The sequence below is a fragment of the Podarcis tiliguerta genome (genome assembly GCF_965153285.1).
Source record: "Podarcis tiliguerta genome assembly, chromosome: 12".
Taxonomy (NCBI): domain Eukaryota; kingdom Metazoa; phylum Chordata; class Lepidosauria; order Squamata; family Lacertidae; genus Podarcis; species Podarcis tiliguerta.
In genome coordinates this window covers 53,503,094-53,517,940 of record NC_139545.1, presented here as the reverse complement: position 1 = coordinate 53,517,940, position 14,847 = coordinate 53,503,094, and the positions used below count along the sequence as shown (strand labels likewise).

The 14,847-nt window shown below is 45.9% G+C and overlaps 1 protein-coding gene across 1 annotated transcript in view; it reads left to right on the top strand.

Annotated features, from left to right (window-relative positions):
• The window catches only part of OBSCN (obscurin, cytoskeletal calmodulin and titin-interacting RhoGEF), a 263,533-nt gene that overhangs the window by 203,283 nt on the left and 45,403 nt on the right, over positions 1-14,847 (top strand). Inside the window, exons 91-95 of the mRNA XM_083405850.1 lie at positions 9,078-9,189; positions 9,921-10,057; positions 12,538-12,650; positions 13,523-13,691; positions 14,179-14,260. Of these exons, the coding sequence (XP_083261976.1) occupies positions 9,078-9,189; positions 9,921-10,057; positions 12,538-12,650; positions 13,523-13,691; positions 14,179-14,260 (613 nt within the window). The remainder of the gene's footprint in view (positions 1-9,077; positions 9,190-9,920; positions 10,058-12,537; positions 12,651-13,522; positions 13,692-14,178; positions 14,261-14,847) is intronic.

The window sequence follows — 14,847 nt, the reverse complement described above, 5'->3', positions numbered from 1 at the left end:
CTCCACCAGGGAAGCAACGGCTGCTTGAAAACATATTTGCAGAAGCCAAGCCTGTTGTATGAATATTAAGAAATAACAATACAGTTACAGATAAACTAAGACAGTTCAGCACATCTTAAAGATGTTGGGTTGACTTGTAGCCAACCAAGTTATCCTCAGAGTAGACCACAGAAATGGTCGTTATCTTCAATGGATCTACTTTGAGGAGGGCTAACAGTAGTTACTGCCCTTTTATTATTACTTTATACTGGAGAAATAATTTGGCCCATCACTTTGCTGCTTGAGATTCCCAAAACGGACACCCTACCAAATATTGCCAAGACAATCTCTGAACACAGCTTTAAAAAATAATCCACATAAATGTTCATCTCAAGAATGGCACTTGAACATTGCGGCTTCATTTAGTAGTTATAACTCCAGTTTTAATTTTTGTAAGCTGCATACAGTACCTGTGTACTACTGTAGAAGGTTAGACATTTCTCAGCGGTTTTCTTCGGTGAACCTCGTTCATGTTGTAACTTTCAGTTTTCACAACACCTCATTGGTTTATGCTGTATATAATTAAGGTACATGAATATGTCAGTGTCTATTGCACTATGCATTTTATGTTGGAAAGTTATAGACACTGCTAAAGATGAAAATACCTCTCTGCGCAAGATTATTTTATTATTAGGGCCAGGTTTTTGTTTTAGATACTACTTGTGGAAATCTAGAGAATTGTCATTAAGAAACAAGAGAAGTGTGCCTTTTGTAATCTTACATGCAGAAATTCTAGGAGTGTTATTTCTATAAAACGTGCAGAAATGCTAATCTTGCAGTTTTATTTTGCTGAGTAATGGTTTGCTAACTGAACAGTAGTTTTCTCCAGGGAATAACTGCATTTATTTTGACCCAACCCACTCCATCAGTTTACATTTTCTGTAAAAAAAAAAAAACCAAAAAGTAACTTGGCAGAATGATGCATCCTATCCACTATTTTAAAACATTTTTAAGATGATGGAGAGTCCTATATTTGTATTTTCAAGTATTTCCCTAGAAATTAAAAGAGCATTTGCTTGTACATGATTAACAGTTTTTTGGGGTTGACTGCATATTCCCATGGAAGGAAGGATATAAAGTAGAAACCAGTTTGAGAGATGAGACAAACCTCAGACATAATTAAAGTCATATTGTGCTGTTAGAGCCTCAGATCATTCATATCAATAAATGTCTAATATTAGCTGACATTCTGTTCACTCTCTTGTGTATTGCTTTCGTGTAGTTCCATCACACAATAGCTTTTCGGCGTTTCAGTTTTCTGGATTTTGCCTCCGACGGCAGGTGTGTTCTTACAGCTTGAATGGGGTACCTCTCTAAAACTCTTCTGCAAATAACTTGGTAAGGGTGGTAAGGAGAGAGAAGGGGCAGTAACAAGAGACAGGCTCTTGCAGGCTTGACGTCTAATGGGACTCAGTTATACAGCTGCAAATAAAATGTTTTCAATGTGTTGTAAAGTGCAATACACAAATGTGACACTAGATGGCACCAGGGAGCTATGCCAAATTCAATGTGTTTTTTCAAAACACTTTTTTAAAAAAGCATTTTATATGTGTCCACCATGGTCTCAACTCGAGACAGGTAATTTGGCTTGTGCTTAGATTAACTTGTTTACATTTAGGCCTGTAGAATCAGATCCAGGGGAGCTCCCTGCTGCTAGACAACCCTATTCCCCAAATTTATCCCTGCAATAGAGACCTCACGGTAGCAGACAGTGCCTGTAAAGAGGGTGATGGCTGCAAGCAGACAGAAGTGACAAGGTTCTCCCGTCTGATTGCTCTCTCTGAAGGGTGACCACAGTGCACAGCACCTGAGAATGATTGGAAGCTCCCAGAACAGGGAGACAAAATCTTCCAATATGGAATTTTTCAGCCTTGTGAGATTTGCGAGACATAATCTTGGAGATGCTGACACCAGGCATCGTCCAACATAGCTTGTCTTCAGTTTGACTCAGCAGTTAGCAGAAGAAGAGGCCACCCATCCTCTATGCCAGCCAGGATTACAGTGGTACCTCGGGTTACATACGCTTCAGGTTACATACGCTTCAGGTTACAGACTCTGCTTACCCAGAAATAGTACCTCGGGTTAAGAACTTTGCTTCAGGATGAGAACAGAAATTGTGCAGCAGCGGCGTGGCGGCAGCAGTAGGCCCCATTAGCTAAAGTGGTAATGGTAAATGTAAAAGGACCCCTGACTATTAGGTCCAGTCGTGGCCGATTCTGGGGTTGCGGCGCTCATCTCGCTTTATTGGCCGAGGGAGCCAGCGTACAGCTTCCGGGTCATGTGGCCAGCAGGACTAAGCCGCTTCTGGCGAACCAGAGCAGCGCACGAAACGCCGTTTACCTTCCCGCCGGAGCAGTACCTATTTATCTACTTGCACTTTGACGTGCTTTCAAACTGCTACCTCAGGTTAAAAACAGTTTCAGGTTAAGAATGGACCTCCGGAACGAATTAAGTACTTAACCCGAGGTACGACTATATAATGAACTGAGAGCAGGAAGGAATTTCCCATGCTGTTCCGATTGGCTGAGGGTGGGCATGTTTTTCACCTTCCTTAGGGAACGCGTGAACAATTCATAACTGGGGTACCTAATTGTAACATGGTGGATCATTACACTAAAAAGGTGTCGGTGGGAAGTAAGTGCACCATACGGTTATGCGCCACACTCAACACTCTTGGTTCTGGGACAGAGGTCTTCCCAGGCTTAGGAAGGTGCCTGCAATAGAAGGTGGAGTCTCCTTCTTTGGAGGTCTTTAAGCAGAGGCTTGACAACCATATGTCAGGAGTGCTCTGATGGTGTTTCCTGCTTGGCAGGGGGTTGGACTTGATGGCCCCTGTGGTCTCTTCCAACTCTATGATTCTATTCTATGATTCTATGATATTGGTGCAGCAGGTGGAGTAGAGAACGCCCAGCAGTTTTGGGGACCCTCCTGGAGATGCTGTTAGCTGAACTGTATTCTAAATCACAGGGTTTCACCATAGGTAGAAAGCACAATAACTGTGACCACAGCGGCATCGACAGCAAGGCAGATAAAAGTTGAGAGGGAATTCCCTTCCTCCCCACGCTCATATCTGACTGATTTCTTTTCTTTCTTTTGAAATTGTTTTTTCTTTGATTTTACAGAGATAAATTTCAAAAGGGATTCATTATTACCTGTACCCCTATCTTGGCAGTTGCAACTCTCTCTCCCATGCTTCTCAGTGTCAATGGACGTTTTATAAGTAGAGTGCAGCCTCAACATCCCACCTCCATAAGGACGACCTTGTGAAAGGTGCACTTGGTGGCAGTGAATTAAGCTCACTACAAAGTGGGTCCAAATTTTAGAAGGGTCTGTGTCTATTAGTTCACTGTTATGAGTGACTGGCACATCTCTGGGTATCATCTTGTGATCTGAATGACGTGAAGTGGGTTGACTTTGATGCTAACCCTTTTCTTTTCACACTGAAGAGAGAAAAGCTATAGGGGATGGCTTTGCTCTGATCAGAGCTGGAGGATTCTGTCGAGGCCTCACTCGAACATGCAGATAAGGAGGTCAAGGTGGCTCTGCAGAAAACCATGGACTCTGTGTCACCAGCAGCATTGCTTCCTCCAGTCACAAGAGGGAAAGCCAGCAAGTGGCCTTGGTTTGATGCCTTCAAGGCTACCCACTAGGCCTGCTCATGGTAGCTCACAAAGCCAACAATCAGTTCAAAGCTCTGCTAGCCACGTCGGGTCCCCCAGTCCTGAGCTGGGGTTGGAAGAAAACCAGAAGACCCCAAAGACCACCAAGCATGCTGCAGGCATTTCTGTGGTTAGAATGAAAAACGAAAGCAGAGATCAAATCATGAAAGGTTTTGTGCCTGGAATTGTGGTTAACTTGGTTCCACCTTTGATTTTGAATTAGTGAATCTGTACGGACACCAGCTCAAATGTGTCCACGTTATGTTTCATTAGTTCTGCCTGACAATACCTATTTTCAAGCCAGCTAGAGGCACTGTTGGTTGCAGAATACTAGGGACATCTCCCACCAATCCCAGCCAGCATGGACAATAGTCAAGGCTGAGGGAGTTGTAGTCCAACAATGTCTGAAGACATTCCCCACTCCTGCATCAAATCATTCATTCCTGAGAGAGACAGTGCTGCATCAGAGGCCGCTGTTTTGGGGGCCACATTTGGATTTTTTAGTGAGTGCCATCGGCACATACACCAATCACTTCTCTTCCCCTGGATCATCAACCACTCCCCAAGAGAGGCAGAAAGAGAAGCATGTACACACACACACACACACACACACACACTTTCCCAAGGGAACTGGGTAGAAGTTGGAATTAATCTGAGGCTTGATAAGCACAAAGAAGAAAGCGGAAGTGGAAAAGAGTGTCCACTCTTTCAACTTCCTCTTGCCACTCTATCATGACCAAGGCTACAGTGGAGGTCCTAAGGTTTTTCCGGGGTGTGATGGCAGTAACCCTTGCACTCGATTGTCTGTGGGTTCTATCTAGCAAAGTTGTAATACTGCTCATGGTCCAAATAAATCTTTCATAGATATACAGTGGTACCTCGGGTTACAGACGCTTCAGGTTACAGGCTCCGCTAACCCAGAAATAGTACCTCTGATTAAGAACTTTGCTTCAGGATGAGAACAGAAATCGTGCAGCGGCAGCAGGAGGCCCCATTAGCTAAAGTGGTACCTCAGGTTAAGAACAGTTTCAGGTTAAGAACGGACCTCCAGAATGAATTAAGTTCTTAACCTGAGATACCACTGTAATGAAATAGGATTTTGATTCTACAGCACTTTCTGAACTCAGCTTTCCACTGCAGTTCTTTGGATCTGTGATTTTGTTAAGATTTCACTTGCACTTAATAGGCGACTTTAAATAGTGCTCTGCCAATTTTTTGGAGGACAAAGGGATTACTTTTCATAAAACCACACTGAGGTGTGCTTTCCAAAGAAAACAATTTATGAATGAAGCATGAAGAGGTTAACGTACAATGCGTTCCTTTCATTCTTTAGCCTGTTAATAGCAGTTGCATCTAGCCTCTGTCATCATCTCCTAATTTTCTTAGTTCAAAGGGATGTTATAGGGACATTAGCAAGTTGCTCTCCGTTTCCTAAGCTAGGCACGAAGGCTGTGCACACACTACCAGTGTAAAACACAGCTATATTGTCCTTTTCCTCAATTTGGACTGACACTGGTTTGTGGAAAAACACACCAATACTCATTATTTCTCAAGAAGCAACAGGATGTACAGTGGTGCCCCGCAAGACGAAATTAATTCGTTCTGCGAGTTTTTTCGTTCTACGAGTTTTTCCGTCTTGCGAAGCACCAATGTGTATTGACGGTTTCCTATAGGAATGCATTGGTGGTTAAAAAAAAAAAGGTGCAAGACATTCCGTCTTGCGAAGCAAGCCCATAGGGAAATCCGTCTTGCAAAGCAACTCAGAAAACGGAAAACTCTTTCGTCTTGCGAGTTTTTCGTCTTCCGAGGCATCCGTCTTGCAGGGCACCACTGTACATGGATTGTGGCTAACGCCATGTGTGCACCGCTACCCAAACCAGCAGTGAAGGTTCTCTGGACGCAGAGTAAATGGGAGTGCATAGGCAGCAATAGACAGCATAGCTGCGCAAGAGAACCTTGTCAAGGGGCCAGTTCACACACAAGGGGAAATGTACTTGGTGTGTGTGCAGGGTGTTAGCAGGACTCGGCACTATAAAATACAAATAAAGCATGCATGTCTCAAAGGTAGTTGAGAACATGTGTTAAATGTGCCAAGAAGGTATGGGCTACAACCTAGCGCATTGCTCCAAGTTTTGGAGATGTGGATCCCCTTTTCACACTTCGTGGTATTTAGCTGCCAATGTTATAGAACTGTAGAGTTGGGAGTGTTGGGATGCACCCAAAGGAACGGGGGCAATTGGCAGGCCCCCAGCTGGCTCCAGCCCACCGGCCGGCAGCCGGGCGATCTCCGGTCCTTGGACCAGCATGTAAACTGCGACTTGAGCCTCAGAAACCTTCTGAGTCTGAGCACGCAAGCCAGCAGAGAAAACAGCTCTTCACAACAGAAGGGCAGAGAGAGGCTGTGTAAAGCATATTTACAGGCATTTTATTCAGCATCAGGACAGAGGGGGAAACATGTCTTCTCCCCTTCATGTCCAAGCAAGAAGGAGCATAAGCAAAAGCTCCAGCAAGCTGTACTGGAGAGTAAACAGACAACAATCCACACATCTGTTTTACGGTGGAACAGAACATCAATATCTCCAAATGTCATCTAGTTCAATCCCCTGCCATGCAGGAATTGCAGTTAAAGAATTCCTGAGAGATGGCCACCCAACCTCCATTTTAAAACCTCTGTTGGGAGAGCCCGTCACCCTCTGAGGGTATGACATATGGTATAGCAGCTAAACTGAATTCAGTGTATCTTGGTTAATCCAGTCATGCATGCTGTTCCTTACGAAAGGCATTGGAAACATTTTAAAAAGGCACTCACTCTCTGCCCCTAACCCATATCTATATAGCATTTGGAAGACATGGGCAGTAGACTGCTGGTGTGCAAATGCCAGGGCCAGCCCATTCATTAGGCAAGGTGAGACGACCACCTCAGGTGGCAGGAATGTGTCGCCTGCTGCCGACGCTGCAACTATGGCACACTCCTTGAATGCTGGATTTGCAGTTTCCTCAGTGCCCCCCCCCCCCATTCTTCCCTGGTTGGCGTCATTTTGTGGTTTGCCTCAGGTTCCAAAATGTATTGGGCAGCCCTGGCAAATGCTGAAATCATATAGGCTTGTGTGAATGTGCTTTTTTTCTTTCTTTCTTTTTGCAACACATCAGTGCTTGAAAATGGCCTAATGGTATTCTTGTCCAAACTTGCAACAGATAATTGCTTAATATACATAACGAAAAACAGGAGTAATACTTAATTTATTTATTGACAACTCCCAGGAGATGGCATTAAGATGCAGCTCCAATGATCATTACTCTGGATGTGTTGATTTAGTTGAGCATGAAGACCCCCTTTTATTTTTCTTTGAGGAAGTATCCAACATCCTTTTATCTCAGTTTTTGGAGAAATTGCATGGTCTCACTCTTCCCTTGCTCACATCCCTATAAACTCTCAAATACATTTCCATTATTATTTTTTAGACCTGCCCAGTTTCACAGCTCTGAAGCCCCTACCAAGCTACTGATCTGGCTGCTGGGCTCACTTTCAAGCTTCTATTCCCAGATATATCCCTCTGGGGTTAGAATTATTAGGGCAGTCAAAATCCATAAGCAACACGGGCAATTTGAAGTTGTGAACAACTGGAGAGGTGTGCTTTAAGACCCTTTGGAAAGTCACAGAGGATACTCAGATTTCAGCTTGAATAATTCACATTTGACCATGACCTGAGAGCTATGCTCCAGTCAACACACCTTGTGGAGATGGAATGGGGAACATTTCTCAGACTGTATCAGTTTGGGTGGCAAAATGTTCTGCTGATACTAAGAAGCGCTAGATCCCAGGCTGGGTGCTATATGATGCACTTGAGAGCCTGGTAAAATGTAATAGGTAGCAGTCTGGGTATCTTTCATATAAATTTTGCTACTGCTTTTTGGAAGAAGCCAATTTTTGCGTGTTCAGACCCAGAAACCTCCCCCCTAAATAAATTCACACTTGACTCAAATTTTGTTTTTGGTTTTTGGCAGAATTTAGGCCACAACTTTATTGATTACAGAAAGTGACTGGTTGCATAGGCTCTGGTTCGACTAGCTCCCTGCACCGTTGCAGAGCCAGTGTGGTGTAGTGGTTAGGAGCGGTAGTCACGTAATCTGGGTAACCGGGTTCGCGTCTCCGCTCCTCCACATGCAGCTGCTGGGTGACCTTGGGCCAGTCACAGTCTCTCAGCCCCACTCACCTCACAGAGTGTTTGTTGTGGGGGAGGAAGGGAAAGGAGATTGTTAGCCGCTTTGAGACTCCTTAAAGGGAGTGAAAGGCGGGATATCAAATCCAAACTCTTCTTCTTCTTCAGGTAGCGCTGACCCAGGGTTCCAGCATAGGTCAGCCAAGGGTGAACACCTGGATAAGCGGAAAGTCAGGAACAGGCTCTCTCCACCACCCAAATCTCCCCCTGGACTCAGGCACGGGCACAACCCCCTCTCTGGGGTTGACCAAACCATTGAGTCCCTGGATTCCTGTAATGGAATACCCTTCACATAGGAATGGCGAGAGCGTTCTCCTATCCCTATCACCTGAACCAGAGCCTATCCACAACCTTACAAGTTGTGACGATTTGCTATGCGGCAGGCAAAACCCAAATGGCAGCAGCCTATCAGCCAAGTGGGGGAAATTCCTGCCGTGCCCCTGTCCCAACGACAGACGACACACGGCGGCATAGCAAGGTCAATCGCAAAATTCCCTAAAATTAGGGAGAGGTGGGCGGGTGTTCCAAATGCATGCGCCGAAAGAGGAAGCTCTGGGTCACGTGCATGGGCATAAATAGGTCCCTCGAACCGTCTGGACTGTGTCCCATTGGCCACAGCTATGACCCAGCTACGAGGGACCTACCAATCAGGTGTTGTGGCTGACCAATCGTACCCACCCACAACACAGGGTGTTGGTTACCAGGTCTCACCGCAATACGTGCCCTCTTTAAGGGAGGACCCGATTTAACGTTTGTTTAACGAGAGCCAGTGTGGTGTAGTGGTTGAGAGCGGTAGTCTTGTAATCTGGGGAACCAGGTTCGCGTCTCCGCTCCTCCACATGCAGCTGCTGGGTGACCTTGGGCCAGTCACACTCCTCTGAAGTCTCTCAGCTTCACTCACCTCACAGAGTGTTTGTTGTGGGGGAGGAAGGGAAAGGAGAATGTTAGCCGCTTTGAGACTCCTTAAAGGGAGTGAAAGGCGGGATATCAAGTCCAAACTCTTCTTCTTCTTCTTCTTTAAAATAAATTTATTTAAAACATTTCTAGCCTATCTATTCATGGCTCGAGGGGGTAGACAGTACTGCTGCTGGTGGTCTCTTGTTTTTCCTCTGTCTCATCCCTGTATGCACAACCTAACCACCTACATTTTCACTGCTAGCCGAACAGCAGGAAGCTATTGGTAAAATTCCAGAGGAAAAGCCAAGCACCACTCAAAAGGACACAATTCTTCAAGGTGATGGGATTCAAGAACGGGCTGTTCCTATTACAAGGTAACTTCCTTGACCAATTCAGATACTGTACCACTGAAAGCCATGCAGGTAAAGTATCCTGCATTTCAGTTCCTCTTTTATATCTAGATGCTATACACATGAAAAATTATTGTGTTACTAATTTTCCTTCATCACTATTTCAAAATGCAGGCGGTACATCATATAGTTTAATTCACACCAGCATTAAAATTCCCTACCTGTGGAAAACCAGGTTTTCTGGGAGAACAGCTGTAGTCTAGTTTTCTTCCTAATATCCTAGTTGTCTATATATTGGGAGGGTTTTTTTTGGTGTGGGTATTGGTGTGAAGAGGAAATGGGTTACGTTAGCTTTTATATGTTCAGTCCCAAACCTGCATTCTGATGGGATTCAGTTCTTCGGAAGTCAATCCTACATGAGACTTAAAGGTTAAGTCCAGTTGTGGACGACTCTGGGGTTGCGGCACTCATCTCGCTTTATTGGCCAAGGGAGCCGGCGTACAGCTTCCAGATCATTCCAGATAGATTTCAGGAAACTTAATTGTGAGTGGAGAAATAGATCAGTCTAGAAACTGATGGAATTTCCAAGCCTTAATTTACAAGATTGCTTTCATTTCATTGGTGCTGGGCAAGTGGAGAATATACCAATAGTATGCGGAATAAACAGCAACATTGCGGCCTGCTTACGGTTTGTCGACTGTGTCTCAAAAACTCTTGTGTCCATTGTGACTTTCCTTCCTGCTTTAATGCTTCAGAACCCCTCAAATCATGGCTGGAGCAGAGTGGTCCAAGAGCGACGGGGCAGATGTCATCTTGGATGTACACAGGGAAGTTTATATTGAGACCACGGAGAGAACCTGCGTCTATAAAACAGCGGAGAAGAGCGCAGCAAGTAAGCCAACCTATTGCATGATCTTGCCTGGAGTCAAGACAAATCAGTTTTGTCAAAACTTTAGTGGGGCTTCAATTTTTAGATGGCATTTTGTCTTCGGAATCTGAAACGTTATTATGCCAAGTTTCTTCCTCCCAAACACAGCATTTGGGAGTTTTTGACTTTGGCCATCAAATCCTTAGGTCAATGGAGTGCTTTAACTCCCATTGTGTGTATGGAACGAAACAAGCTACGTTCAGAAAACAAAGAGCTTGAGACACTCTGGGTAAAGTTTGGGGCAAGCGCCCCCCCCCCCCCAGATTTGGCCAAGTCTCAATGGCCTTCCAGTGTCAACCTTGGATACAATTACCGTATTTTTCGCTCTATAAGATGCACCAGACCACAAGACGCACCTAGTTTTTGGAGGAGGAAAACAAGTAAAAAATATTCTGAATCTCAGAAGCCAGAACAGCAAGAGGGATCGCTGCGCAGCGAAAGCAGCAATCCCTCTTGCTGTTCTGGCTTCTGGGATAGCTGCGCAGCCTGCATTCGCTCCATAAGACGCACACACATTTCCCCTTACTTTTTAGGAGGGAAAAAGTGAGTCTTATAGAGCGAAAAATACGGTATCTCTCATTACTTTGATCACTGCCTGTGACTGTTCTGGCCAGCCTGTGAGCTCATGTGTGAGCCAGACATCAGTTCTAGGCTTTCCAGCTCCAAAATGATTGCTGCATCTTTTGACTCTTACACTTGAGAGGTACAAATCCCTTGTGAAATTGAGCATGTATACACTGGTACAGTGTGGGGGGAAATGGTGGGATGTGCAAGATTTGAAGAAGAATTAGAATCCTGAGGCAGTTGGAGCCTTCCTTCCACAATCCCTCAAGACACATAGTTTGAATACTTTCTATTGGAGAGTCCTTGTTAGATTTGTATTCCCTATTCCCCCTATTAAAGGTAAAGGGACCCCTGAGCATCAGGTCCATTCGTGGCCGACTCTAGGGTTGCGGTGCTCATCTCGCTTTACTGGCCGAGGGAGCCGGCGTACAGCTTCCAGGTCATGTGGCCAGCATGACTAAGCCGCTTCTGGCGAACCAGAGCAGTGCACGGAAATGCCGTTTACCTTCCCGCCGGAGTGGTACCTATTTATATACTTGCACTTTGACGTGCTTTCAAACTGCTAGGTTGGCAGGAGCAGGGACTGAGCAAAGGGAGCTCACCCTGCCGCGGGGATTCGAACCGCCGACCTTCTGATCGGCAAGTCCTAGGCTCTGTGGTTTAACCCACAGCACCACCCATGTCCCTTAACTAAAACTCATTAACTAAAACTTATTTAGGAACTGCTTATTTGATCTCATGGCGCCTGTGATTAAACAGTGCTTGGTTGCAATAAGGGTTTGGACAGGGGCTAGTAAGCTGAAACTTAAACCAGGTAATACTGAGATGCTATCGGTGGGAGGCTCCTCTCTCCAGCTGAGTGGTATGCAGTCGGCTGTAGATGGGGACCACACCTCCTCTGAAGGAGCTTGAGGCACAGGCAGTGTTGGTACTGTGGCGTGCCTTCCACCAACTTCGGCTGGTGGCCCAACTACAACCCTATCTGGACAGGGATCGCTTGGCTACAGTCATCTAAGCTCTGGTAACTTTTAGACTGGACTACTGCAATGTGCTTTATGTGGGGCCGCCATTGAAAATGGCACAGAAGCTTCAGTTAGTATAATGTGGCTGCCCGACTGTCGACTGTGCTTGAGGCAAACAGATCATACAACACCAATTCTCTTCCAGTTGCACAATCTACCAGTATGCTCTAGAAGGCATTGTAGAAGCTAAATGCACCTCTGCAGCCACCCAGAAGAGAGAAATGGCAATAGCTAGCAAGTGTAAGAAGAAGAGGTTTAGGGAGTGTAATGGTTCTAGGGGTTGCTCGTGCGTAAACTTGTCCCACCCTCTGGCTGGGTTACCATAGAGAACCTTTCCTGTCTGGGCAGCCATTCGCCCGTGACTGTCTCAATTGCTGGCAGAATCCGTCAGTGGGCGTTTCTTAAACTTCTTCCAGCAAAGAAGCTCTTTGACGCCACGTCTCCGCCTACTCTCCCTGCGCGGAAGCCTTCTGCGCAAGGAGGGCGTAGGCAGCGGAGGACCCTTCCTCTCCCCGCTGGTCCCCGGCAAGGAATCATGGGACCGCCTCGCCGATTCCCCCATCTGCCCCCCTTCTCCACTGGAGCTACGTTGATTCTCTTCCCCAGAAGACGGGCTGCCTCTCCCACTCCCGGGACGCTCTCTGGGATCCCTTTGGAGCTTGCTCTCTCCCTCGGACACTGATGGCAGTTCCCTGACAGGGAGTTATCTCTATGATCTATGAGCACGAATGTCCTGGAAGTCATCTTCCAAGAACTGTGCAAAATTTGGTCACAACTGCGATTTGTTTCTCATCCACTCTTGTTTCCAATATTATTCTTTTTTTAAGCAGCTGAAACCTAACACTTTTGTTTCATCAGGCCCACCGTACATGCAGGTGACAATTGAAGATGTGCAGGTTCGGTGTGGGGAGATGGCAAAGTTTCATGCTATTATTGAAGGAGACCCACAGCCAACCATTGCATGGTTTAAGGTAGGCAGCAGACGTTCCCAGACAGAGGTGTGAATAAAGGGAAAGGAGATTGAATAAATCTACAGAGTAGTAAAATGGGCATGGGATAAGAGATGAGTTCATATACAGTTTCCACTTTTGCATTTGTGGACAGAAAAATTATACTCCATGGATGTACTGAAAGCTTGAAGATACATTTCAGTGATGCATTGGGAATCACTAAGTAGCAGTTTCCCACTCTGCCAGAACCCTCACTGGATTCTGAAGTTCCATTTCGCCAGATGGATTTTCCAGAGTGGAGCTCAAAATGTTGAAATTCGTGATTCTTCTGGAGGTGTATTTTTAGAAATCAATCCTCAAAAAAAAAAAAAAAAAAAGAATTAAAAACATTTTTGAATAGGGTTGTCCAGGAGATCATCCTGGATGTAATGGATCGTGTACAATATTTTATATACCTAGGTAAAGGTAAAGGGACACCTGACCATTCAGTTCAGTCGTGACCAACTCTGGGGTTGCAGCGCTCATCTCGCTTTACTGGCCGAGGGAGCTGGCATACAGCTTCCAGGTCATGTGGCTAGCATGACTAAGTCACTTCTGGAGAACCAGAGCAGTGCACGGAAACACCGTTTACCTTCCCGCTGGAGCGGTACCTATTTATCTACTTGCACTTTGACATGCTTTCGAACTGCTAGGTTGGCAGGAGCAGGGACCGAGCAACGGGAGCTCACCCCGTCATGGGGATTCGAACCGCCGACCTTCTGATCAGCAAGTCCTAGGCTCTGTGGTTTAACTCACAGTGCCACCCATATCCCTATATACCTGGGTAGTCTTGGTTTAGTTTTATCTGCCTTCCTCAGTGGTCTTCATGTGCTATATTTCTCTCATCCTTCCAGGGTATTTCATTGTTGACAGACAGTGAAAGAGTCCATCAGCTCAGTGAAGGCACAAGATACTCTTTGATTCTGTACAACGCTAGAACTGAAGATGGTGGTGTCTACACTTGCATTGCTAAAAATACAGGAGGGGAGGTCTTATGCAAAGCTGAACTCGTGGTCCAAGAAGGTAACTATAGAAGTATGACGTGGTCCTTGCACTACTTACATTTGCCTTTCTCATTAGTTCTTACCTACTAATTATTGGCATGCAGTGTCTCAACAGACTTTGACCTAGCTCGCACTCAATTCTTCTGCCTCAAATTGCCTCCTCCAAAATGTCTTGCGACCATCTGAAATTTGGAGATAATCATGTTGTCCTATCTTATGGGATTATTTTTGCTTGTAGGGTTATTAAAAAAGATCTGATTGTTTAAGTGTTTTTGTTGTTTACAATCGACATAACTCCAAAGAAAGGTGGCCCTTTGTGATGACATCATAATCACTTTCCCACATATAAAATGCAATGCTTTGGATACCACCCCACATGAAAGTGATGGAATGTATGATGTGTGGAATGTGTTCAAAAAAGGAGAAGCATATTGACACATGATGCAAGAGTGTGATCGTGCGGAGGCCTGTTACTTTACATGCTCTTGTTGTTTGAATTGCTACAGATAAGAAAAGCCAAGAGGCAAAGAAACAGAGCAATAGAAGAAAGCTTCATTCTTTCTATGAGGTTAAGCAAGAAATAGGAAGGTAAAAACTATTTTTCACTTAATATTCCACTCGGGTCATAATTACAGTGGTGCCTCGCAAGACGAAATTAATTCGTTCCGCGAGTTTTTCGTTGAGCGAGTTTTTTCGTCTTGCGAAGCACCACTGCATTTAAACACTAACAACGGCGGGGAGGGGGGGAGAAGCAGGACAGCTGCCGCAGCCGGTACCTCAGACTCACCCGCGCGTTGTGGCCACCGCGCGACACGGCTGCTGGAGGGCGGCAGGGCTCAGGAGCGCGACTCGGCGGAACCGCCACCAGGGAGAGAGAGGCGCTGGCGGCAACGGCTCTCTGAGGGGAGCGCGCGAGGGGGTGGGCAGCGGCACGAGGCACTAACCGTCAGCCGGAAGGTGGGAGGGAGCTGGAGGAGCCGTCAGCAGGAAGGTGGGAGGGAGCCGGAGGAGTGGGGAAGTGAGTGTGCGTGCGTGCAGTGACCGTCGCCATGACAGGAGAGGCAGGGCCGTTTCGTCTAGCGAAGCAAGCCCTTAGGGAAATCCGTCTTTCGAAGCACCTCAGAAAACGAAAAACTCTTTCGTCTTGCGAGTTTTTCGTCTTCCGAGGCGTTCGT